General features: G+C 36.9%; 1 protein-coding gene and 1 long non-coding RNA gene across 3 annotated transcripts; both read left to right on the top strand.

Moving 5' to 3' along the window:
* Positions 1-467: 467 nt before the first annotated feature.
* Positions 468-27,954, top strand: LOC129047830 (uncharacterized). Of its 2 annotated transcripts, XR_008509612.2 has the most exons (5): positions 468-655; positions 862-941; positions 22,991-23,111; positions 23,882-24,031; positions 26,302-26,680. It is a non-coding gene; the product is annotated as an uncharacterized LOC129047830 (long non-coding RNA). The 2 variants fall into 2 exon arrangements; XR_010136462.1 differs by lacking the exons at positions 468-655; positions 862-941; positions 26,302-26,680 and adding an exon at positions 27,670-27,954 and having other exon boundaries at positions 22,989-23,111.
* Positions 18,470-19,616, top strand: IFNA2 (interferon alpha 2). Its single transcript, XM_002819742.5, has one exon. The coding sequence runs from the start codon at positions 18,539-18,541 to the stop codon at positions 19,103-19,105; it is 567 nt and encodes a 188-aa protein (XP_002819788.1). The 5' UTR covers positions 18,470-18,538; the 3' UTR covers positions 19,106-19,616.
* Positions 27,955-28,000: the final 46 nt, after the last annotated feature.

Here is a 28,000-nt window from a genome sequence, read left to right on the forward strand (position 1 = left end):
CACTGTGATTTCAGAGATTCACTAGCCAGCCGCGAGGGGGCGCGGGCCCGTTACTCAAAGAGCGCGAAGCTCCCAGCGCTGAGCACCACGGCCGCAGCAAGGCGCCAGAATGGCTTTTCCTGATGCCCAGGATTTGGGAACCGCAGGTTTGAGTTTCCGGGCGTCTGGCAGCCCCAGGGAAACGTCGTCGCGGCTTATCGCGCCAACTTTGTGCAGCTTCAGCCTGAGTAAAAAAATCTCTTTTGCTGCTCAGGAGGCAGCTCCGCCGTGGTCTCCCTTGAGACATCTTCCTCAGGTAGCCAGCAGGGCACCTTTTATTTTCGGCATTTTCCCCTGGGTTTGGAGCCTTTATTTCCCATAGAGACTTCAGCGAGACTTGTTTTTACAGAAGGACCCGTTGATTCCGGGACTTGAGGGCTCGAGATTGCACGGGTTTAAACTTCGGGATTCCGTTTGTGCGGGGGCGCGGGGCGGAGACGTCTTGGGGAAGGGGACACGCTGGACCCTGGGGCGAGCGGACGGGTCCTGGGAGCGCCCGGGGCTAGGGACGCCGCGCACCGGTCCAGAAGGAGAGAGGCGCCCGTGCCTGCCCCGGGGTGTACCAGGAGCTAAGCTTTCAGCTTCAGACGCCAACGTCGCTGAAACCATAATTCAGGTATATTAAAACTCAACAGCATTATTTTAAATACTTAATACCAAAACAAGAATGTTGTGATCTTACTTCCCTAGCTTTAAAGGAAGCAAACTCAGCAATGCTTTCAAGATCCCTACTTTGTTTTATCTGGGAGAAGTGCCATGTCTGACATTTCGGGTGACTCAGTGACACTGAGATAATTTTATTTAACTTTGGTTTACTGAAAGGCCTTCTTCAGGACCCCACCTTGACTTGTGTTGCTGAAAAGAGAAATGAGCAGTGTTGCCTACAAGGAGTAGAGGAGCAGGTCAGAACTTTTTATTTTCTAGGGTAAGAATTTTATAGTCTGAGTAGAGTTTGCCACAATTTGTTACAGTGGCCGCTCTCCTTTGTAAGACCCGCAGGGTCTTCTTACATTTCCTGCCTTTACTTAAAATTTTGATATTTGTCTCATCATGGATGTTTAGGCATTAATTTCCAATGTTAATATTGTATTAAAATAGTATTTGAGTTGATAATTTAAGTATATATATTTAAACATATAGAGGATATATATTTTATATTGATCTATTTTATATGTGTGTTTCTATACATTTAAATACTTATATATAACATATTTATATATTTCAGCATATACTTTATATAAAATTATCTGTATATATTTAAATACCCATAATATATAAAATGTAAGTATATATACTACATATACTTACTATATATAGATATATAGTTATAAACTAAAACTAAAAATAAAATACTAAGCCACCCATTGGCTGAACACGCCTCCTTTTGGCCAATGGGACCCCTAAAAACCTTAACTGAATTCTCAACCATGATGGGAAGCAGGTTGGACACGCCTCGTTATATCCTCCTCCGTTTTGGAGTTTGGACACAAACTGTCCACCATTAATTTTATAAGAGAGATAATAAGACAAAACAGACTCTTTGTGGCAATAAGATACCAAATTATAAACAAGACCTAAGGCCATGCAAGGCAAGAGTTGAGTCATACACTGCAAACCATAAAATCTCCTTAAATGGATTTTTAAAAATGAACCCAGTAAAATGTGGCTTACTTTCTAACGTCTCATATAGTATCACATGGCAGATTGCAGACCCGTTTATCTTAATTTAAGCATTCTTTTCTAATGACTTCAAATCTTTAGACAAAGCTTAACACTTTCAACCAATTGCCAGCTAAATAATCCCTGAAACCCACCTGTGACTTTTAAATCCCCGCTTTGAGATGTCTTGCCTTTTCTGGCCAAACCAATGTACACCTTCCATGTATTGATTTATGATTTTACCTGCAATTCGTATCTCCCTGAAATGTCTAAAACCAAATTATAACCCAACCCCCTTGGGTGCACTTTTTCAGGACCTCTTAAAACTGTTTCTCCAGGATATGGTTGCTCATACTGGCTCACAATAAACTTCTTTAAAATATTTTCCAGTCTTACAGACAATTTCCTCTCCTAGAGTTTCCATTTAGGAGGCGCCAGTGTGCAAGACCCTGAGAGTGTCAGGGGAGCCGCAATCAAAGCTTTTCTTGGATGGACTTGGTTGAATATGGACTATACAGATTATAAATACATGCTTGTATGTATATATGTATTTTCTATATAGTTCACAAATGCAAACTATATAGATTATATTTATACTAAAGGTTACTATCTGTATTAGTCTGTTCTCATGCTGCTACTAAAGACATACCCAAGACTGAGTAATTTTTAAAGGAAAGAGGTTTAATTGACTCACAGTTCCACATGGCTGGGGAGGCCTCACAATCATGGCAGAAAGTGAATGAGGAGCAAAGTCATGCCTTACATGGTGGCAGGCGAGAGAGAGCTTGTGCAGGGAGGAGAACCCCCATTTATAAAACCGTCAGATCTTGTGAGACTTATTCACTACCACGAGAACAATATGGGAGAAACCACCCCCATGATTAAATTATCTCCACCTGGCCCCACTATTGACATGTGGGAATTATTACAATTCAAGGTGAGATTTGGGCGGAGACACAGCCAAACCACATCACTATAATTTATCATGTTCAGATTCTCAGCCAGTAATTTCCAAACTTTATTTCATTTAATCTTTACAGTTTCTAATATGACAACTACTAAAATATTCTCAATTTTTCAGAAGAGGAAATGAAAATCTGATGTTTAACTTGCTAAGAGTCACAGATTTTGTCAGAAAGTGGAGCTTTCTACTGCCTCCCAACTCCCCTCTTGATTTGCTCTCAGTACTTCCTCTTGGCTGCACTGAGAATGCTAGTGCTTAATTAATCATAATTGTGTCTTTAATGTCTGGCTTTAGCTCCCTAGAGGGCAATCATCATCCTGTCTTATTATCCTTGAATCCACATTGCCAAGCACATTGTTTGTCCTGTATACGCAGTGAACACATTTTAGTGACAGAATGAAGACAACTGGATGAGTTAACCATTGGTATGCCAGTTTTATGCCCTGTGATCTGTAGATGGTGATCTGTGGCTCCTGTAAAGAAAGGTGGAAGAAATCAAATCTAGTGCATTAGCCCCTTAAAAGGGAAATGGAGAGAGGTGAGGAAATGTGTATTTCAGTGCAATTTAATAAGTAAAAATGGGCCAGGCACAGTGGCTCACACCTGTAATCCTAGCACTTGGGAGGCCGAGACAGGCGGATCACTTGAGGCGAGGAGTTCGAGACCAGCCTGGCCAACGTGGTGAAAACCTGTCTCTACTAAAAATACAGAAAAATTAGCCAGGCATGGTGGCAGGTTCCTGTAATCCCAGCTACTTGGGAGGCTGAGGCGGGAGAATTGCTTGAACCCAGGAGGCAGAGGTTGCAGTGAGCAGAGATCGCACCATTGCACTCCAGCCTGGGTGACAGAGACTGTATCTCAAAAAAAAAAAAAAAAAAAAGAAAAAAGAAAAGAAAGAAAGTAAAAATGACATCTAAGATAAAACCTCTAAGTATCATTATTAGAATTTTAAGAGAAATAGATTGAGACTCAGACAGGTTTTTATTTAAACATTGGTTCTCATTTGAATGAATATATCCTGTTAGATCGAGATTTCTTTCATTTTCGGAGTGTTTAATTTCCATTATAATACAAAAGAAGTGCTGAGGTCATGACATTATGTGAGATCCATAAATAGAATAGAAAGTGAATAAAATGGAAAAAAAAATTGAGATAAGTACAAAAACTGAAAATCCTAGCCTGGTTATGTAATAGTCTCACAATAAGAAACTGCTGAGACAGCTGAGTGAAGGCTCACAAGGCCCGGCCAGCTGCATCCCACCAGTGGCCCTGCCAACCTTTTTGCTAGTGACACTGAGGATGATGTTCTCCAGCTTTCTCTGTACCCTTAGCTATGACCTGGCCCAGCCTGCCAGAAGCAGGAGACCTTCACAGTTCTTCACCAAATGGAAGAATCTTCCTTTTCTTCCTGTCTGAAGGACAAGAATGTTTTCAGGTTCTCCTGGAGTAGATGGATGGCACCAAATTCCAAAAAGCTCAGGCCACCAATATTCTCCATGAGATGATCCAGCAGATCTCCAATGTTTTCAGCACAAAGGGCTGAAATTCCTCACTGGGCTTGGTCAGTATCTAGAATTTCTGGAGAACTGTTTGGAACAGGAAATGGAAGAGACCTTGGGTAGAACTCCAGCCTGGCTGTGACGGGTTATTCCCAAAGGACCAGTCTATATCTGAAAAAGAAAGTACATAGCTGCTGTGCCCAGGACATTGTCCTACCAGAAATTAAGAAGTAAAAATCAGTAAGTTATTTCTCTGTGCAAATAGGCTTATCAGAAAACTCAGAAGTTTGGAGAAGAGACCTAGACGTAAACCTCATTTTGGTCAGTTGGGTCTCATCTATTAATTTGTTGCTTTAAGGTCAATTCAAAGACTTTCCTTCTGCTTCTGTAATAAAATGTATTGAGTCATTTTTGTTAGCCTTTTTCAATAAGAAGGAATTGTACAGTACTTTTGAATTAAGGAAAGTACATTTTTAGTTTGTAACAATTACAATTTATCTCATGATACTTGTCTTCAAATTTTATTCTTTATAAACATGGTCAGCTTTGCCTTTTTTTTTTTTTTTTTTTGCTGTGGAGTGTAGGAGGGAGTTAAATCTTAACTGTAAATATTGGGTCTTACTCATACTCTTGAAAAGATACAAAATGTCCATAAACCTTTAATCTGCCATCAATTTCAAAAAGAACATAAATGGTTTTATTTATTTCATTGCTTCATAAAATATTTGAGTATATCTGTTTCAAGTAATGTACTTATTTAGTGAATATATTGGTAAATAAGACAAATGTATTATTTCTGTAGTGGAGCACTCTGGCAAAGCTGACAACAGGTCTTATAGAGTAAGTAATCGGTAGAAACCCTTTCTAGGGTTATGAAGAAGATGCACCAAACGCTTTGGCAGTTTTACTAGCTGGAACTAATTCAGTTTTACTTATGTTTTTTGAAAAAGGCAGGAGGATAGCTTGAGCCCAGGAGTTCAAGGCTGCCATGCACTGTGATCATGCCACTGCACTCCAGCCTGGGCAACTTAGCTAGACCTGTCTCTAAAGCAAACAAACATAAAAATTAAATGTTCTTTAACCATTCACTCCATGAGTCACTCTAATCATGGTAGCTCCTTCTGAGCAAATGTGTTTTTTTTCCCCAAACACCTGCATATTCTTTCTTGTAGCCTCCTTCTACTTCTTGTGGGTTTCTTTCTCTCATTCATACCTGTGTGCCTTTCTTAAATGGGGCCAAATTCAGGCCATCATTTCTCTCCTCTCCTTGATTCAATATCTGTGATTTTACTTGTGAGTATAGATATGAGATCTTCTTTTAGAGAAAAGGTTAATAATTATACTTGATAATTTTGTCTGTCATATATGATTTAAACTTGAAATATTGGGTCGCAATCTAACTAATGTATTACAGGTGCTACATGAATGATTTCATGACGAAGAGACCTCAGGTTATCATGGTTATATGGCAAGGTTTCATTAAAATAGTTTTTATTCTCTACATTTGTTTGAGAATAAAGAACACATTGCTTGATGCTGCCTATATTTCTTATGGCACATTAATCCTGAATTGATTACTAATTAAATGTTTCAATGTTGCTCTGATCATGACCACCAAGGACCTGACAGACAAATCACACAGGCTTCTTTCAGTCTTTATCAAAAATGATGATGATGATGATGATAGCAAGTACAAATTATTTTCCCCTTTCTGAGGGACTCATTTAATCCCCTCACTATAATCTCATTTACCAAAAAACTGCATGCTAACGGAGTGTATATAACTAAAACAATCTAGTAAATAAAAGGCAAATCTAGGTTTCAAAACCTAGACTTTGTCAGACTCCAAACTCCACCTCCTCACCCACAGCATTACATGTCTGTGCAAATTGCATGTACTGAATCATCACTTATTTTCTAGAAAGCCTTACACTTTACTTATAATACACTGATGTTCCTTTATGGTCTACAATTCTCAAATTGATTACAAATTATCAGATACTTTCACAAATTTGTGCCTCACCTACAAATATGTAGATGTGTTGACAAAATGACAAGGAAATATCTTGACCATTTTATATAGTTGGCAAAATGAAATTAACAGTTGGTAATTATCTCTGAGAGTCTAAAGTGTAATCAACAAAGTTAATAATCGTCATAATTATTGGTATAAAATAACCATATTTACTATGGCCTAGGTGGCTCTATACGTTGCTCAGTTAATTATCACGGTAAGTTCACGAGGTGCCTGGGAGACAAGACCTGTGAGACTTATGATCTCTGGACCAGAGAGTGAGTTTCTTACAAGTATTTCATTGACTCCTGTAGAAAACAGAGCTAGTGGCTCTTGTGGGTGGAAAGGAGAGGATACTTATGCTTCCAATTTACATGACTATGGGAAATGATTGGGAAAATAGAAGATGACATATGCTGATGAGTGAAATGTGAAGGATGGAGGAGAGCAGAGCAGGTGAGGAGTGCCATCAGCAGAGATCAGGACACGGAGAATTTCAATCACCAGCACAGCAGTGACACTGAGCACGCGACCACTAACAGCGCACAAAGCTCCCTTCGCTGTTACAAACAGCCGACAGAGGGCGCCGGTCCAGCGGTAACGGACCCACCAGCGACCCTAACCCGCAGTCGCCGCTTCCTCAAGAAGACCCGCGCTCGGGGTCCGCAGAGTCGAGGCCCGGGCGCTTGGGGATTAGGGTCCGCGGACCTCGTGAGCAGCGAGTAAACGCCGCCTTTCACGGCTCTGACTACAGAGGGAGAGCTCTACCGCCGCCTCCCCCGAGACATTTTTCTCATGGAACATTTTAGCGAGACCGTTTTACCAATGTGCCAGTGTATTGAGGGGACTGACGGCTCAAAATCAGATCGTGCCGTAGGTAGCCTGTGTTAGAGATTCAGGGCCATTTCTGCGGAGAAAGACCCGAATTCAGAGAAAGGGGAAAATAAAGAACAATCAGGAAGCGAGCTTACAAAGTGCTGTCCACCTTTCAGTGGACAGAGCACCCCGGGAAAAGGAAAATGTGTGCCCCTATGTAGGTGATTTTATTAAGTTTTAATGGTTATTTTTTCCTACAACAAAGTAGTTGAAAAAACTGAAAACTATTAAAACACATTATTTTAAGTTTAAATATGCCAAGACCGGACTTTTTTTTTTTTTTTTTTGGTAAGTTTCTGATTTTAATGTAGGCAAACATCAGAATACTTTCAAAATTACTTTTCTGCTTACTCATTTTCAATTAAGAGCATTACCATGTTTGGCAATATCTCATGAACCAATAACTATCTTCATTAATTTCAACTTATAAGAACTTTTAAATCCTATTTGTTTTAAGCAAGGGCTTTCTATGAAGCATTCAGCTTTTTATGCTGTATAGTCATGGTTTTCATTGGAGAATTTTATTAACATTTTCCACTTGGTTCAAAATGTCATCCCACATAGATAAGTTGCATAAAAATGTGTAATCTCTTTGCATTAAGATGCTTTCCTTTTCAGCATAATGCAGGTTTGCATTTGGTATCATTTACTGCTTAATACATATCTTAAGTGCCAATACATCGATTTTGATTTTTATGCCCTAGATATCCTTAAGTGTTTTTAATGTAGTGGTTAATACAGACATGATAATTTCCCATCTGCTAGTTGAATTAAAAAATGTAGATATACCCTTTGTACAATACTTTTAAAAAGTTATCTTAATTCACAAATGCAGAATTTTACATAAGATTATGAACCAAGTAGGGCACAAATGTGACATAATCATTTTGGGTGGGAAATAATGGCTTTTATGCCTTTGTGTACACCTGCCACCATTGCCTCCTTATCATATACTTGGCTAATGTCATTTTTATGTCCATATCATTTTCTAGTTTAATAACAATTTCATGAACTAGGTATATTGAAGTTTTTCTTTCATTTTAAAAATGTCAAAACAATTGTTAACATCATTCTTAATGTGAACATAATGGACTATATATATTGTATAATCAAAAAATAAATATTTTGTTTTTTATATTCTTTCTCAATAGTGGTTTATATCTAACATGATTACCTATAACATTATGACTCATTTTGAACTTTATTTACAAATAAGACTCAGAATCTTTTGTATTACTAATGATATGAGTAGCTATACCAATACTATAATAACTGAAAAGCTCAACTAAAATTGAGAATATTCCAGAGTTTGGGCTTCTAATACTCTGGGTACTCTGGGACCTTCTAAAAGGTTAATTATTTTTTGCACAAAATAAAACAATATTGAAAATCACCTGCAAAAATTTTCTAACATTTTTGTTTCTCTGATTTTATTGCTTCTGTAAGCATCATCTAGTAACTTAGGAGACTGAAAGATTTTGTAAGCTTTCTATTTTAGGAAACATGATGAAACGTCAAAACTTCATGGTCACAAGTTTTGTTTGAGTTTTACAAATCTTTGAATGTATTTTTGAGGTGCTAATATTTGATTACGTTGTATTACTGATAAAACGTATGCATGGAAACAATTTTAAAAGGATTCTTTGGAATAAAAGAAGATGTCACAATGAATCAACTCTTCATTACAACATTTTTACAAAACGAGTTTTTTGAAAACATTTAGCCATAATGGAACAGATTCTCAAAAAGCTGAATCTTGTCCTTGGTCAAGCATGAACAACTTTTTAGAGGGCCAAATGGGACACAGCCATAGCAGACAAATCTATATACCATAGCAGACAAATATATATAATTACACATATTGTGGTATTTTTTACCAGAAAATAACAGAGCCAGATGTGCTATCACGTGCCTGTAACCCCAGCTAATCAGAGGCTGAGGTAAGAGGCAGGAGGATTGCTTGAGCCCAGGAGTTTGAGACTGCAGTGAATTATGATCATGCTACTGCACTCCCACCAGGACAACAGAGTGAGATTCCATCTTAAAAACAAAAAAGAAAAGAAAAAGTATAATACACAGAAATTGCGAGTATCTTAGGCATATAGCACAATGAATATTCATACACTGAATGCACTATGAAACTAACACCTGTGTGAAAAATAAAATATTTTGCTCAGGACCTAGAAGCCTCCTGAGTGTTGCCTTCTTGTCACTACTTAAAACCAGCTTTCCTGTTTCTTCCCTGAGGGTAGCTACTCTGACTTCTAACAGTCCTAATTAATTTTAGTAGGCATACTTTGATGCCTTTTGTCTGTATTTACTCATTTAATCCTTACAATAATCCTATGGAAAAAAATACTATAACTGTCCCCATATTAAAGATGAGGAAACTAGGGAACACACGTTTAGGCTATTTTACAAGGTCAGAGCTGGGATCCAGGCTACGAACTGTGGCTGCAGAATCATACTTTTTTTTGAGACGGAGTCTGGCTCTGTGCCCAGGCTGGAGTGCAGTGGCGCGATCTCGGCTCAAGGCAACCTCCGCCTCCCTGGTTCAAGCGAGAATCACACTTTTTTTTTTTTATTGCTTTTTTGTACTTTATTCATATATGAGTGCACTGAAAATGGTCTCATTATTTAAAATATCTTGCAGAAAATAATTTCTAAACATGTATTTTGCAAGATAAACAGTAGAATTCTACCAGAGGTACAAGGAGGAGCTGGTACCATTCCTTCTGAAACTATTCCAATCAATAGAAAAAGAGGGAATCCTCCCTAACTCATTTTATGAGGCCAGCATCATCCTGATACCAAAGCCTGGCAGAGACACAACAAAAAAAGAGAATTTTAGACCAATATCCTTGATGAACATTGATGCAAAAATCCTCAATAAAATACTGGCAAACCGAATCCAGCAGCACATCAAAAAGCTTATCCACCATGATCAAGTGGGCTTCATCCCTGGGATGCAAGGCTGGTTCAATATACGCAAATCAATAAATGTAATCCAGCATATAAACAGAACCAAAGACAAAAACCACATGATTATCTCAACAGATGCAGAAAAGGCCTTTGACAAAATTCAACAACCCTTCATGCTAAAAACTCTCAATAAATTAGGTATTGATGGGACATATCTCAAAATAATAAGAGCTATTTATGACAAACCCACAGCCAATATCATACTGAATGGGCAAAAACTGGAAGCACTCCCTTTGAAAACTGGCACAAGACAGGGATGCCCTCTCTCACCACTTCTATTCAACATAGTGTTGGAAGTTCTGGCCAGGGCAATTAGGCAAGAGAAGGAAATCAAGGGTATTCAGTTAGGAAAAGAGGAAGTCAAATTGTCCCTGTTTGCAGAGAATCACACTTTTAAACCAACAAACAATCCTATGACAAATAACTGCAAAGCTGGAAAAGTAGTCCAGTTCAACACAATTGGATGTGTTGAAGAATAACCACTAACATCCACATAACACTTTGCGGTGGTCTTACACTCACTATTAGCATTCATATTTTCTAAATTGTGTCTCAGAAGGTTGTGGGGAGCATGAGGCTCAGGGAAGAGAAGAGATTTGCCTGAAGGCCACAGCTGGCAAGGAACAGAGTCAAATTTGAGCGCGGGGCAGAACCATTCATTTTTTTTCTCCTTTCCACAGAACAGGCAGAACCTGAGGCCAGGAGGATTAAGAGTTGTAGTCTCCTCTCTCCAGTCGGCCCATCTCAGCACTCTGCACGTGGGGGGTGCTAAACTAGTGTGAAAATCACCCTTTGTTTCTGGACGTAATGTTGAGATGCACTCCAAACTCCCAGACTTCTTGGGGGAGCCTGGACTGCACTAGTGCTGGTGGCAGAAGATTGGTTTATAACCTAGTTTCTAGGAGGATTAGAGGAGAATTATGGGGAGGAGTGAGGCACTGGGTGAGCAGAGCAGAGGTTCTCTGTAAATATGGGGCTCCACTAGGGTGACTTGCGAGTACTTGATCTGTTCTGACAGCCCACACAACTTTGGAGGAGGGGATCATGGCCTCTATAGTGGGCACACACTTTTACACAATATCGATATTTGGGTGAACTTAACTGTCAAAATAATTCTATGTAAACAACACGGTTGTAATTTTTAACAAATTTGACAAATTCTATCTCTGCAGTCAAGAGCTTAGAATACCATATTTTGGGGAGTTTCTTACATTCCAAGTTCTCAAGCTGCTGCTGGCTCTAGGAGCATCTTCACAGATCTTGATGTTCACTTTTGTTTATTAAGCAAATGAGCATCATATGACTGGTGCAATCTCCTCCTAGAGGAATAAGAACTTCAATGCACCTAAACGAATCCACAGCGAGCTACTGGATCTCTTTACTGGCTTGTGAAGTATAGATGTGTGGGCAATGTTGGTACTGCAGATCCCTCTATTACTGCACTTCTGTTCTTCGCTGATCATCTATGGAGACTTGTCCACTGTGAGGCAGGGCATTGGCAGGCAGGAAGAGTCAAGGTGTATCTGCCTTCAAATTCAGCTGCTTCCTGCTGACACTGCGCTGATTCCGCAAAGACATTTGTGACCAACATAGTTGCAACCCAAGTTTCTCCTCATCCTCTTCCCAAGTGAGATGTGCCTTCAGCGGCTAAAGGCCAGAGTCTGAGAGAGACTTAGCCCAGAGTGGATGAGTGGCTCAGTGCTGCAGTGGATCAGTTCTTACCCCCAGCTCTGCTGCTGCCAGCACCGCCTCGGTTCTCCAATTCTTTTGAATATGGAGTTGACCCTTGAAAAACACAGGTTTGAACTACTAGGGCCCACTTATAAGTGGATTTACTTCCACTTCTGCCACCTCTCAAGACAGCAAGACCAACCCCTCCCCTTCCTCCTCCTGCTTCGCAGCTTAGTGTGTTGATGACTTTGATGATGATCCATTTCCACTTAAAGAATAATAAATATATTTTCTCTTTCTTGTGATCTCCTTTTCTTTTTTCTAGCTTGCTTTATTGTGAGAATATATATTATGTATAACATACAAAATATGTGTTAATTGATGGTTTATGTTATTGATAAGGCTTTCAGTTGACAGTAGGCTATTAGTAGTTAAGTTTTCGGAAAGTCAAAAGTTATATGCAGATTTTTCACTTTGAGGGGGGTCAGCCTCTAACTCCTGTATTGTTCTAGAGTCAACTATGCATAAAGTCAATAACTCTTGATATGGCTGCAGAGATTTTCGGGGCAAAGTGACAGCACAGAGTTAGCTAGGACAATCTTTTCACACTAAAAATAACAATGTAACAAAATGAACAAAAGTAAGTAAAATTATGCATATATGTATAAGTTATATGCATGCATGTGTCTATATGTATGTCTGTGTATGTATATATACACATATATATATTATACCTAATCTTCTATAGCATTCCATGAATAGAAAGGATCATAATAATTGAAATATGTAAGACAATCAAATAAAGAAACAGAGATTCAATAGTTGCCAAGCCTTTCCCTTGTTCCTAACCTGGTCCACCCAGAAGCGGTCATGGAGAAAAGAAAAAGGACAAAAATCTACTAAAATATTACTAAGACCCTCCCCTCCAATTTACAGGGAAGCACACTAAAGCATTGGCTAGGAAATCTGAAACAATGATTTGAGAAAAGCTCCCAAATTGATGTCCCTTCCAGCTGCCTGAGCAATCAATGTATACACACACACACACACACACACACACGCACACAAACCTCCTCATTAATGACCTCAAATACAAAATTATGCAGGTTACAGTAACATCTCCCAAATTCTACCAACATCCATATGCTTCCATGAAAAAGCCTCTGACTGTCAGTTGACAATGTAGAATTCTCTAACAAGTTCTTAAAATACACCTGAGCTCTCTATTCGACTAATGTGATGATGAATATATTTTCAAATTATACAGGCAGATATTATTATCTGATATTTGTAATGAACCTGTGAAACTGGAAATTTACTGTTGACAAAGACATTTCACACACTATCAACTATAAGATTTCCCGCTGATTTAAACTACCACTGCACTTCCACGCTGAGTTTTTCCAGCTCCACTTCATAGTGTGGGTAAGGAAGGTTAGTCAGGAGATTGTGACCTGCACAACAGGCTGGAAGCAGGAAGTACATTTTAATTAACTTTACTCATTTCATTTATAAGTTCTAACAATGTGTGTATCCCTGTGTGTGTTTGTAATCTTTAGGATTTTCTACATATAAGATCATTCTGTCTGCCAATAGAGATCATTTTACTTCTTCCTTTCCAATTTGTATGCCTTTTATTTCATTTTCTTACCAATTCCTCTGGCTAGGACTTCAAGTACTACATTAAATAGAAGTGGTGAGAGTAGAATTATTGCTTTGTTTCTGATCTTAGAGTAAAAGTTTTTAGTTTTTCACCACTGAATATGATGTTAGCTGTGGGATTTTCATATAATAGTCTTTATCACGTTGAAATAATTTCCTTCTATTTCTAGTTGAGTGTTTTTATCATGAAAGGGTTTTGAATGTTGTAAAATGCTTTTTCAGCATCAATTGAGACTATTACAGTTTCTCCCCCTTCATTCTGTTAATGAAGTATATGACATTCACTGAGTTTTTTTAAAAAAAAAGTTGAACCATCTTTGTATACCAGGAGTAAATCCCAATTAGTCATAATGCATAATACTTTTAATGTGCTATTAAATCTGAGTTCCAAGTTTTTTGTTAAGGACTTTTGCATCAATATTCAGTAGGGATGTTGGTCTTTAGTAGTTTTTGTGTCATGTCCTTGTCTGGCTTTGATATGAGGATAATGCTAGACTCATAAAATTAGTTTGAAAGAGTACCTTCCTCATCAATATTATGGAAGGGCTGAGAAAGACTAGTGTAAATTTTTCTTTAAATGTTCAGCAGAATTCTCCAGTGAAGCCATGTGTCCCTAGGTTTTTCTTTGTTCAGAAGTTTTTACTTATTGATTTAGTCTCTTTACCAGTTATAGGTCTGCTCAGATTTTTTTGTTTCTTCATGATTCAGCCTTAGCAGATTTTATGTGTATGTTTCTAGAAATTTATCCATTTCCTGTACAATATTAAATTTGTTGACATTTAATTGTTCTAATAGTCTCTTTTTCATTTCTATAGCATCAGCTCTAATGTCTCCTCTTTTGTTTCTGATTTTTGTTCTTTGAGTCTTCTCTCTTTTTTCTTAATCAATCTAGTTAGGGGTTTGTCAATTTTTAAAAACTTGTCAAAAAACCAACTATTACTTTGCTAATTTTTAAATTACTTTTTCTCTATTTTCTTTATCTTTGCTCCAATTTTTATAATTTCCTGACTTGTGCTAGCTTTGGGTTTAGTTTGCACTCCTTTTTCTAGCTACATAAGATATAAAATTGGGTAGTTTATTTGAGCTCTTTCTTCCTCTTTTTTAGTGTAAACTTTTATAGTTGAAAATTTTCCACTTAGTACTGCTTTTACCTCATCATGTAAGTTTTGTAATGTTGTCTTTTTTTCATTTATCTCAAGACATTTTCTAATTTCTCTTGATTTCCTTCTTAAGTTCTTACCTCATTTAGACATTTATTTTCTTTTTGGCCCTATGCATTGGGATGCAAAACCAGACTAGTTTACTTTGTACAAAAAGTAAAATGAGAAAGAAATATATTTGGTCTTGTGAGCACTATATGGAAATACTTTATATTCCATTTGTTTTATCATATTCATATCCCTTTATTAACATAAAGCTGAAGGTGAATAAAAAAATCAGGGTTAGCCAAACAAATTTTCATGGCCAAATACCACATAAAAAGTAAATATACTTAAGTTCCCAGCAAAATCTGAATTGAACTTAGACAAAATGCTCATTCCTCAGTGTCTGACAGACTAACAGTTTGAGCCAATAAAAATGTACTGACTGGATAAACTACTAAAAGTTGTTAATTTTTGCAATGTATATTTCCGAAAAGAAAGTTTATCTATTATAGAAATTCCTGTGCCCATTTAAGAACTTTGAGCATTCTAATCGTTTAATAATATAGTTTAATTGCATCATGAAAATAATCAATAATACAATTTATTTGGTTTATTTTAAAAAACTGATTCTTTCTGCTCTCTCTCTATATAGACTGATTTTACACTAATGTTGCCTAAAGACCATCAAATTGTTTGAAGCCTAGGTTTCTGAGGGATGGAAAATGATGTCACAACTATTTACAGTTCACACACACATTCTGGGGATTTAATACATCTTTTACAAGTGCAGGAAAGGTGGAATATTGATGATTTGGGGGAATTAGGGCTACCACACCCCAGAGGGTGGTATGGTGTGTTGTCTGTTGTGAGCTGTGTGAATCAGAGAGTTTGAATTTAGACATATATTTAGAAAGAGGGAAAGATGAACCAATCAAACATAATAACTATAATGACTTTTCAAGACATAGACAATACAGTTAAGATATAAATGGAAACAACAAAAAGTTAAAAGTGGGGAAATGAAGTTTGATATTTTGTTTTCTTTTTGCTTGTTTGTTTGTTTATGTAATCAGTGTTATCAGTTTAAAATAATGGGTTATAAGACACTATATGCAAGCCTCACGGTAACCTCAAATCTAAAACATACAACAAATACACACAAAATAAAAAGGAGAAATTAAAACACACCACCAGAGAAAATCACCTACATTAAAAGAAAGACAAAAAGGAAGAAAATAAGGAAGAGAAGGCCATCAAATAATCAGAAAATGAATAACAAAATGACAGGAATAAGTCCTCATAAATAATAACATTGAATGTAAATGTACTAAGCTCTCCAATCAAAAGACAGGGAGTGGCTGAATCTATTTAAAAAAAAAAATTACACCCAGCTGTGCATGGTGGCTCGCACCTGTAATCCCAGCATTTTGGGAGACTGAGCCGCGTGGATCACTTGAGCCCAGGAGTTCGAGACCAGCCTAGCCAACATGGCAAAACCCCATGGTGGCACACGCCTGTGGTCCCATCTACTAGAGAGGCTGAGGCACAAGAATTGCTTAAACCTGGGAGGTGGAGGTTGCAGTGACCTAAGATCGATCGAGCCACTGCACTCCAGCCTAGGTGACAGAATAAGACTTTGCCTCAAAAAAAAACAAAGCAAAACAAAACAAAACAAAAAATCCTTAGACACAATGATCCATTGCCTACAAGAAGTATGCTTCACCTATAAATATACATATAGACTGAAAGTAAAGGGATGGAAAAATATTCCATGCCTATGGAAACAAACAAAAAGAAGCAGAAGCCACATTTATATCAGACAAAATAGACTGCAAAACAAAAACTAGGAAAAGGGAGAAAGCAGTTCATTATATAGTGATAAAGGGGTCCATTTGGCAAGAGCATATAACAATTCTAAATATATATTCACCCAATACTGGAGCACTCAGGTATATAAAGCAAATATTATTAGAACCAAAGAGAGAGATAGACCCCTATACAATAATAACTGGAGACTTCAACACCCCACTTTCAGCATTGGACAGATCATCCAGACAGAAAATTAGCAAACATCAAACTTCATCTGCACCATACGCCAAATGGACCTAATAGATATTTACAGAACATTTGATCCAACAGCTGTAGAATACACATGCTTCTCCTCAGCACATGGATAATTCTCAAGGATATACCAAATGCTAGGTCACAAAACAAATCTTAAAATTTAGAACAAAAGTGAAATAATATCAAACATTTTCTCTCACCACAGACTAAGAAAAAAAGAAGTCCCAAATAAATACAATCTGAGATATAAAAGGAGACATCACAACCAATACCATAAAAAATTAAAGGATCATTAGAGGATACCATGAAACTATATGCCAATAAATTGGAAAACTTGAACAAAATAGATAATTCCTAGAAACATACAACATATTGGTCTGTTCAGGTTTTGTATTTTTTCATAGTTCCATGAAGAAATACAAGAATGGTTCTAGAAGAAATACAAGAATTGTTTCTTGTATTTCTTCATGGTTTTTGTATTTCTTCATGGAACCATATAACAATGGAACCATGAAGAAATACAAAATGTGAACAGACCAATAACAAGTAATGAGACAGAAGCCATAATAAAAAGTCTCCCAGAAAAGAACTCAGGATCTGATGGCTTCACTGATGAATTTTGCCAAATATTTAAAAAACTAATACCAATCCAACTCAAATTATTAAAAAAATAGAGGTGGACAGAATCTTTCCAAATATATTCTATGAGGCCAGTATTACTCTGATAATAAAACCAAAAAGACACACTAAAAAGAAAGAAAACTATAGGCCAATATCTCTGATGAATATTGATGCAGAAATCCTCAACAACAAATTAGCAAACTGAATTCAAGAACACATTAAAACAATCATTCATCATGACCAAGTGGAATTTGTCCTAGAGATTCAAGTGTGGTTAGGTATGTGCAGATCAATGGGTTTAATGTTGTTCGATGAACATAATGTCCTCCAGCTCCATCCATGTTGTTGCAAATGACAGGATCTCATTCTTTTTTATGGCTAAGTAGTACTCCATTGTGTTTAAATGCCATGTTTTCTTTATCCATTCATCTGTTAGACACCTAAGTTGCTTCCAGATCTTAGTTATTGTGAATAGTGCTGCAATAAACATGGGAGTGTAAATATTTTGTTGACATACTGATTTCATTTCCTTTGGATAAATACCCAGTAGTGGGATTGCTGGATCATACGGGGGAAAATGGAGATGGTTAATGGGCACAAAAATATAGTTAGAAAAAATGAATATGATTTAGTATTTGATAGCACAATAGGATGACTACAGTTAATGATAATTTATTATATATTATAAAATAACTAAAATAGTATAAATAGGATGTATGTAGCAGAGAGAAATGATAAATGTTTGAAGCATTGGATACTCCATTCAACCTGCTGTAATTATTATGAATTGTCTGCCTATATAAAAATATTTCACTTATCCCATAAACACAGATGCCTCTTATGTACCCACAAAAATCTATTTTCAAAAAAGTTGCTCTAAAAATATAGTTATCAAGTTAAGTAAAATGTCAATAGCCTTTTAATTTAATTTTTAATTGTTTTGTCATTCTTTACAATAATAAAAAACATTAACTTTATACTTTTAATTTAATGTATAGAATAGAGATATACATAGGATATGTAAATAGATACACAGTATATATGTGATTAAAATATAATGGGAGATTCAATCAGAAAAATGTTCCTAAAAAGGCTCTGGGGTAAAAGAGGAAGGAAACAATAATGAAAAAAATGTGGTGAGAAAAACAGCCTAAAACCCACGTAAAGAGTGCATAAAGAAAGCAAAAAGAGAAGTAGAAAGTAACACAGGGGCGTTTGGAAAATGTAAACGAGTATGTTCCCTATTTAAGGCTAGGCACAAAGCAAGGTCTTCAGAGAACCTGGAGCCTAAGGTTTAGATTCACCCATTTCAACCAGTCTAGCAGCATCTGCAACATCTACAATGGCCTTGACCTTTGCTTTACTGGTGACCCTCCTGGTGCTCAGCTGCAAGTCAAGCTGCTCTCTGGGCTGTGATCTGCCTCAAACCCACAGCCTGGGTAACAGGAGGACCTTGATGCTCCTGGCACAAATGAGGAGACTCTCTCTTTTCTCCTGCTTGAAGGACAGACATGACTTTGGATTTCCCCAGGAGGAGTTTGGCAACCAGTTCCAAAAGGCTCAAACCATCCCTGTCCTCCATGAGATGATCCAGCAGATCTTCAATCTCTTCAGCACAAAGGACTCATGTGCTGCTTGGGATGAGACCCTCCTAGACAAATTCTACACTGAACTCTACCAGCAGCTGAATGACCTGGAAGACTGTGTGATGCAGGAGGTGGGGGTGACAGAGACTCCCCTGATGAAGGAGGACTCCATTCTGGCTGTGAGGAAATACTTCCAAAGAATCACTCTCTATCTGAAAGAGAAGAAATACAGCCCTTGTGCCTGGGAGGTTGTCAGAGAAGAAATCATGAGATCTTTTTCTTTGTCAACAAACTTGCAAGAAAGTTTAAGAAGTAAGGAATGAAAACTGGTTCAACATGGAAATGATTTTCATTGATTCATATGTCAGCTCACCTTTTTATGATCTGCCATTTCAAAGACTCATGTTTCTGCTATGACCATGACATGATTTAAATCTTTTCAAATGTTTTTAGGAGTATTAATCAACATTGTATTCAGCTCTTAAGGCACTAGTCCCTTACAGATGACCATGCTGACTGATCTATTATCTATTTAAATATTTTAAAAATATTATTTATTTAACTATTTATAAAACTTAACTTATTTTTGTTCATATTATGTCATGTGCACCTTTGCACAGTGGTTAATGTAATAAAATATGTTCTTTGTATTTGGTAAATTTATTTTGTGTTGTTCATTGAAATTTTGCTATGGAAACTTTTTGTACTTGTTTATTCTTTAAAATGAAATTCCAAGCCTAATTGTGCAACCTGATTAGAGAATAACTGCTACACTTCATTTATCCATCAATATTATATTCAAGATATAAGTAAAAATAAACTTTCTGTAAACCAGATTGTATGTTGTACTCAAGATAACAAGGTGAACCTAACAAATACAATTCTGCTCTCTTGTGTATTTGATTTTTGTATGAAAAAAACTAAAAATGGTAATCATACTTAACTATCAGTTATGGTAAATGGTATGAAGAGAAGAAGGAACAACCTATGATTTCTCTCTGCAGAAGGTAGATTGAGGCATGTGAGGAAATACAAACAAGACAGAGATATTCTCTTTAAATTGACTAGTATACATCTATTAGAAAATGTCGATTGCCAGTTAGATATATAAGTTTGCAATTTGCAAGGAATGCGATTGTTGGGGGTTTATATGTGATAAGAGAAAGCTAAGAAATGAAGGTCATGGTGTGGGGAGAGAGTGTAGAGGGAGAAAAAGGTTTAAACATGATTCTGGGGACCTTTCACTTTTAAAGGGAGGGGAGAGAAAAGCCGCAAAGGAAACATCCACAGCCACAAAGGAATGGCTGTACATTAGAAGGCAACAGCAGAGAAGGATAACGAAAGTGTATTTAGGAAGACAAATGCTTGAGCCCAGGAGTTCAAGGCTGCAGTGAGCCATGATCACAACACTGCACTCCAGCCCGGGAGACAGAGGGAGAGTGACCCCATCTCAAAATAACAAACAAACAAAAGGAAATAAATGTGCCGAGAAGAGGATTCAGTGGATTTGCCCAAGGTGTGGCTTGAAACTGCCTACTAATTGGGAAATAGATGGCATTGGCACCCTTAGTGAGAACTGATTGGGTAAAATTAATACACAGAAGCCATATTGGAGGAAGTTTAAATAAGTTAGTGAACTGAAGTGGAGAAAGAAATAAAATGGGATTAGAAAAGGATGTGGGTTATTTTTTCTGTGCACAGTTTTTCCTTTTTTGCAATGTATATTTTTCTCAATAGATTTCATGTAATTGAGGTACTGGCAAATGACATTAATATATTTCATATATTTATTTTAAGTCACAGCATATTTAATTACAATAGTAATTTATCAGTTTTAATTAATACTACTGTGACTATCAGTAAGATGCCTAGTTTTGTTAATTATTTAGGCAGGAATAGATAACTAATGCAATCTTTCATCAAAATATTCAATTAATATTGATAATATAATGGTTACTGCAATTACTGGCTTTAATTAAGTTACTTAACTTGCGCCATTGTCATGCTAGTTTACTACAATTTGACTGCAATTCTCTGGTAGAGCCAGATATGATAAGAAATCTTTTATAATACTCCTTGGTAATTTTTCCTGATTTTATGAATATTACAATCTTACATGAATACAAAAATAACTAAATTACCATCACTTCCTTCACAAATTAAAACTTCCTTCACAAACTTCCTTCACAAATTAAATTGGGAAACTTCCTTCACAAATTAAGTTGGGAAACTGGATCAGAGAATCTCTTCCTCAATACTTAAGGGAAAGAAAAAAATTAGTCAAACCAGCTAAAAATACAACCCGAACCATGGAAATTCAGAAAGTACCAAAGAGTTGTGTATAATTCACGAGTACAAGGAGATTTAGCAACTGTAATAGAAATCCAGAAAACCAAACTGACAAAATCACTCATAATTTGCATTAAAGACTTTAACGTTGAAATTTCATTCTGCTTGGATGTATGTGTGGTGTTGATCAACCCACTTAATCTCACTGAGCCTCACTTTTCTCATAAAAATTGGGTTTAAAATATTTACGTAGTTGTGAATATTAGAAAAAACATGCATTTTAAAGCACCTACCACTGTGTCTTCTATCTAGTAAGAAGTTAAAATATGATAGGTATTTCCCTATTTTCTTCATACAGCTGTAGATGAGGATAATATTTATCTTTCTATAAAATTCTTAGGCCCTGTGTCCTACATTTCAGTAAGTGACTGCCAATGGCAGCGGCCTGAAAAAACTAGATTCTGTCAGCAACTGTAGAGTGGTTGAAAAATGGTCACTCCTCATCTCAAAGAAGTGTCCTATTTATATGCAGTCGGGGAATGGTGGCTTGTATAAATACCTGAGACAGGAGGATAAGCACATAGATTGACGTGCAGAAGACACGTGATGTTTATTTACTGATCCAGGCACCTGACACATTGCCTCCCTGGCTCTCAGCATTCCAGGAGGCATTTCCATATCACCAGGGTTTCCTTGCTCGCTGAGGTGGATTTCCCATGGGACCCTGGTCATTCATTCCCTTGACTTTCCTGCCCATTCACACAGAGCAGCTTTCTGTTCTGTTGCGGTTCTGGCTTCACATGGCTTCCCTAAGGAGCAGAATGCCACAAGGAGAAAGCAGAAGTGAAATAAAATTTCTAGGTTTTACAGAAACACATGCAAAAGGGGTTTTCTAGAATCTCCATTAAATGTGACATAATAGTAGCTTATCAAAAAGGAAAGAGAAAGCAGAATTCAGTTTATATGTAGGCTCCTGCAAACCTCTCAGGGGAAGACAGTCCCCTGGGGCCAAGTGTGATAAGGGCAGCAACCAAAACTGGAGGGGCAGGTTGCTGATCTATGAAGAAATTCTACCAGTTCTGGGGATTTATCCACGTGCTGCAAAAAGGCTACTTCTTGGCCAGAAGAGATACTCATGCTGTCATAAGCATGTTTCCTTACCCTTGGTCTATTACAAAGAGAATGAGTTTCTGGCTGCAGTCAGGGCGTGGACTCCTTGGGATTTCCAGTTATACGGACAGAGAAATATGTATTCCCTGCCCACAGCCTACTGTGTAGACCAGTCTACGCTCCCTAGGATCACCCCTTCCACATATATTGGGACTTTTGGGGATACACAGAACTGCCAATTTGGATTGGAACTTAATACTATTCACAAAAATATCATGTTTCTTAGTGCATTAAACTCTAGACAGTGGAATCTTAAGTTTCACAGATTCATTCCTAATGTCAGAGTTCAAATTTTAACAAATCAACATTTTCTCACTGTAACTTTAGATAGTAATCTTGACAGCTCCTCAACTCAGCAGTAAAAACTGTACCTAGTTAGCAAAAGGGAAAAAATCCCACAGAAGATAAGAAATATAAAAGAATATTATTATTATTATTCTCTGAGACCTAGTGAAGTCTGTTTATTCAAATGTGTCGATTTTGGTAGAATTTGAGAGGCATTCCTGTAATTGGTACCATATTTTCATGGAGGTATTTCCCAGAGAGTGTGTGTGAATTGTTGAGGTAGCAGGGAGGGAGGGCCTGCAACTGCAGAGGGGTCTCTTGAATCTTTTCCTCAAGCTACACAGTCAACATCATATATCTATACATGAATATCTAGAAATTGATATATACATACACATATATGGCTATCATTTTCTTATTTTACGGATATATGGTTATTTTCTTATTTTATACATATATATCAGAATATTGAACACTCTCCTCAAACTCAGTAACTACTACCTTCGAGAACGTGACAGTCCAAAAAACAGAATTCTTGGAAGCATTCTGGAGAAAATTGAAAAATAGTCACCCTTCACATCGAAGGTAAGTTTGATTTGTTTATTTAGTCAGGAAATGGTAGCTTACGAAATATATATGTAATATATTTCGTAATATATTCTGTTTGTTTCCCTAAACTGAAGTAAAATATACATAATATATACTGGCTGATTCTGATACCTAGCAGAATTCCCTCCTTCTTCTCCTGTTTTCTTGAATCCCATTCTTCACTTTTGTTGGGGCTCAGAAAAAAACAATACTCAAAAGTGATGGTCTCAGAAGCAGCCTCATAAGCAAATTTTCTCTCTGATCTTTTTTTCCTCTCCTGTTTCTCACTCCTCGTTCTCTAGAGGTTAGCCATAAAAACTAGAAACCCTCTTTCCCAAGGCTCCTTTTCACCAAAGTAAGCCATAAAACCTAAAAATACTACTCTTATTTTTCTGTGTAAGAACTGGCTCTAAAGAAATTCTCTGAACTATCTTGTTCAATTGTAGGTTATAAGACCTCCATTCCAAAAGGAGCTCTACCCCATGCCAGGGAGGAAGGAATGCTGCATGGAGAGGTCAAGAAGAATCTGACCAGAAAGGCCTTGCTGGCTTTCCCCACTCAGTCTATTAGCATTAGATGATGCCCTTTTTGTCTAATCACATTTTTTACACAGCTGTCTGTCCGTTCTTCATTGAACTTAAACATTACAATGAATTTTTTTATGTAACTCTGGGTCTTCATTCTGAAGGCTCCCACATCACATAAAACTATCATTAAATAAATATGCTTTGCTTTTCTCTTGTTAATCTGTATTTCTTTTGTTAAAGGGGTGTCAGCTATGACCCTTTTGATGGGAAGGAAAGAGATCACACCATTTATGCCCCTATGGTCCTGGTGATGAGGATGGGATGGCTGAAGCAACTGACTCACCTACCGATGAGGTCCTGGGACAGCTGGCAAAAAGTTGGCAAAGAAAGGTAAAAATTTGTATCAAGGTCTGTTCTCCTGTATCTCTGCCTATATAGTGCCTGGTCAAGAATGGAAGGTATAAATTTCTCTTTCTTTTTTTCCAAATTCAGGATAGCAGGAGAAAATTATTTGCTTGGATTGTGACTCTTGGGTAATTTTGCTTTAAAGTACCCATTTGTTATTAACCTTTTCCCTTCCATAGACAGCTATTTTGTCTCTGTCTGTCTCATATTGTGTCAAGAGAACCTGGCTTGGCTTGCTGCCTGTACAACACACTTCGGCATGTGCAGGTGGCCAAAAAAAGTGTTGGGGGCTCCCATGACAAGCTTACATGTCATCGATTGTTGCTAGCTCACAAAGTGTCTAAATCTTTCTTTTGGCTATTTTTAGGGGTGACTTTGAATTCTGAGAGGGTTGCATCTTTGCATTTCTTTGAAGATGTCTTATGCATCCTTGGTTAATCATAAAACACTTAATTGGTTTCTGTTTGGAGTCACTTGGTAGATATCTTTGTTTTAAAAGAGAAAAGGAAAAAAAGAAAACAATTTCAAAAGCTAGAAATATTAGCTGTTTATTCTTGTTGAAATCTGATAAGAGATTTAAAATGGGATCCTGTTTCTCCCGTGGGAAGTTTCTTCAGTAGACCTAAACTTCTTTTTAATTATATGTTTGATCCCTCTGTTTGCCTCCCTTCTTGCTGGCATAATTTTTGCAGAAAAAAAAGTAAAACTTCAATGGCCTTTTTGGGAAGCTCAAGATCTTCCCAATCTGGCTCCTTTAATACTTGTTCTTCCATTTATTTCTGCATTTCCTTCCTTCCGCCACCTTCAGTTTTCTATCTAGGTCTCTTTTATCATCGATACATTACCCTTCAAGCCCCTGCCTCCTCAATTTGGTGGTCAGTGGACAGAAAATTACTAGGCAGAAACATCAAAGTTCCGGATACCACAAAAGGGAATGTAGGAGACACTTGAAAAAAACCTAGGACCCCTTGACGCATGCAAAAAGAGTGCCACAGACCCTCTGCTACATGGGGTGTTTTGTCTTCCTCGTGGAGTTCCAAGAGTCATGGGTAGTTTCTCTCAGATGTGGAGCTCTGCTCTTCTTTGCCTTGAGTTCCCTGATCTCTTTGGGTTTTGGGGGTATCAAGGGTAACTTCACACTGTAAGAGAGCCACCTACCTGCCAAGACCAGAGACAGTGGCCAAGTCTGTTCTATGTATAAGTCTCCTTGCACTAGCTTTTTCTTCAGAGCTAAAAAGAGGAAATTTCCTGGAAACAACTGACCCAAATACTGGAATGAGCCCATTTCAAAATTTAATTTTTGTATATTCTGTAAAATATGGGTCAAGATTTATCATTTTTATAGAGATGTGTATCCCAGCACTATTTGTTTATTCAATTTTTCTTTTTAAAAATTGAAGGCTGTTTGTGCTTGTGTTGAGAATCAATAAACAGTATGTGTAGGTTCTATTTGTGCAAACTATTGTCTTTCACTGATACATTTGTTTCTCTTTAATACTTCACTGTCTTGATTACTTTAGTAATATAAGTCTTGAAATTAGAGATTATAAATCTCCAACATTTTTCTTCATTTTGGAGTTATTTTGGTCATTTTTGTTCCTTTGCATTTCCACATAAATATTAGAATCTGTTTGTCAATTTCTACAGAAAAAAAGTCTGGTGAAATTTTGACTGATACTGCATTGAATCTGTAGATCAATGTGATTATAACTGGTATCTTGACATTACTGAGTCTTTTAATCCATTAGCTCAATATATCTCTCCATTTGTTTAGGTCTTATCTATTTTCTATCAGCAATATTTTATAGTTTTCAATGTACGTGTCTGCCTATAAATTTATTCCTAAGTATTTTAAATGCTTCATAATATTGTAAATGACATTCTAAAGATTAAATTTCTGATTGTTCATTGCGCATATAAAGACATATTATTGATTTTTGTATATTGACTCAGACAAACTGACCAGTAAATTCTCGCATATTTTTTAAACAATCTGAAGAATTTTCTAGAGGATGAAGTCATTTTTCATAAACAAGTTTTACTTTCTTCTTTTCTATTTGGATGACTATCATGTATTTTCTTGTCTTATTAGGAAGCAGTGCTTATTTTAGTAATTTTTATTACTGAACATAATTAACAACGTTTCTAACATTGATTTAGCATTTTTTGGGTAACGTATTGGTAGCCCAATCGGCAGCTACAAGAAAATAACATCAAGGACAGATCCTAAAGCTTATGTTCATGATTTTTCATAGACTGAGAGGACTGCAGGACCATGCCATTTGGAGGACATCAAGCTATTTGATACTTGGCAATCTAGATGAAAGTGAGAGGAAATGGCCAATGAAAACTTAGTCATTAACACAGATATTCAAAAGCCATGATATGATTAAACAATGAGAAGAAAACTACAATTATTTGGGGACACAGGTCATGATGATTCTCCCCATTAAAGTCCACTGGATGGTGTACATGGTTCCTTTAGATTTGATTCACTTTTATTTAATCATTTTTCTTTTGTTTCTAAGACTTGATAATTTCATTGTCCTATCTTCAAGTTCACTAATTCTTTCTTCTGTCTACTCCAATGTGCCTTTAAATCCCTCTAATAAAATGTTCAGTGCTCATTTCAGTTATTTCACTTTTTAGCTCCAGATTATTTTTGTTTTCTTTACAGGTTTTCTATCTCTTTATTGGTAATTTCATTTTGTTTGTGCATCGTTTTTCAGACTTTCTCCACATCTTCCTTTAATTCTTTGAGCATCTTTAACAGAGTTACTTCAGTCTTTATCTTGTAGATTTGCTATGAGATCTTTTTTGGGTATGATTTCTGAGACCTTTTTTTGAATGGGCCATATTTTTATGTGTTAATGTATTATTAACACAGAAAATTGTGATTATTTTTACTGTTGAAAACTGGACATTCAAATCTAATAATGTAGTAATTCTGGAAATAAGATTAACCCCTTACCCAGTCTTTGGTGGTTGTTGATATTATTTTGTTTTTGATTTGATTGTTGCAGGCTGTCTCTGTGTAAAGATTGTCCTGAGGTATAATCTTAAGGTCTTCTCAGGGTGTTTCTGAGTCTTCACCTTTCCCTAGGCATGTGCAGTCACTCTCTAACTTTCACCTTGAATGTCCTAGTTTTTAATGCCTGGTTGCCAAAAAGGGGAAAAAAATAAAGGAGGAGATGGGGAGGGTGCTGGCTGTTTCATACCTTGGAAGTCACTTCAGCTGGAGAGTGTGGGCCTTGACACAAAGGGGATCAAAAATAGCAACCAGAAAACAGGACACAGGTCCCTGATATTTGGAGAAAGTATGCTTTTTGCCAACACTGGCTCCCATCAGCCCAGTGCAAGCTGCTCTTGGAACATGGGAACAGGTGCCTGCCATGGAGACTAGGGGTGGAAAACTGTAGAGGATCTGTTGATACTAATGTGATTAAAGCTAAAATTGACTGAAATTAGTCACAATTTACCATCCAAGAATTCCCCTGGAAGTTCCAAGCCTGAAATATATTCCAGAGTTCCAAAATAGTTATATCAGGTAGATTTTGCCATTGCAACTGTTATCTAGATAGGGAGACTGAGTTCTGGTGTTTTCTAATCCACCTTCTTCACAGAATCCTCTACAAGACCTTCAGAGGGCTCCATCATCCGGGAGAACAACAAGAATTCCAAATTGGGCAATATGTGAGATTTGATGTATATTTGTTTGTAATTAAAACAGTAGACTGACCTCAAGAGGGTCATCAATGCAACTAACAACTACCTAAAGGAGAAACATCAGATCCTGCATGCTTCGGCAATGTCATGGTATAAATTGGTGGAAAGTTTTGTTCAGCTTTAAACTTACAAGAAAACTTCAAGTAAAGATAGATAAGCTGTGCCTCTATTCATTGGTTAAAACCTGGGGAACTATTCAACAAAAGATGTCAATTGTACTGTATGTAT

This window comes from Pongo abelii, chromosome 13, assembly GCF_028885655.2.
Source record: "Pongo abelii isolate AG06213 chromosome 13, NHGRI_mPonAbe1-v2.0_pri, whole genome shotgun sequence".
Classification (NCBI taxonomy): Eukaryota; Metazoa; Chordata; class Mammalia; order Primates; family Hominidae; genus Pongo; species Pongo abelii.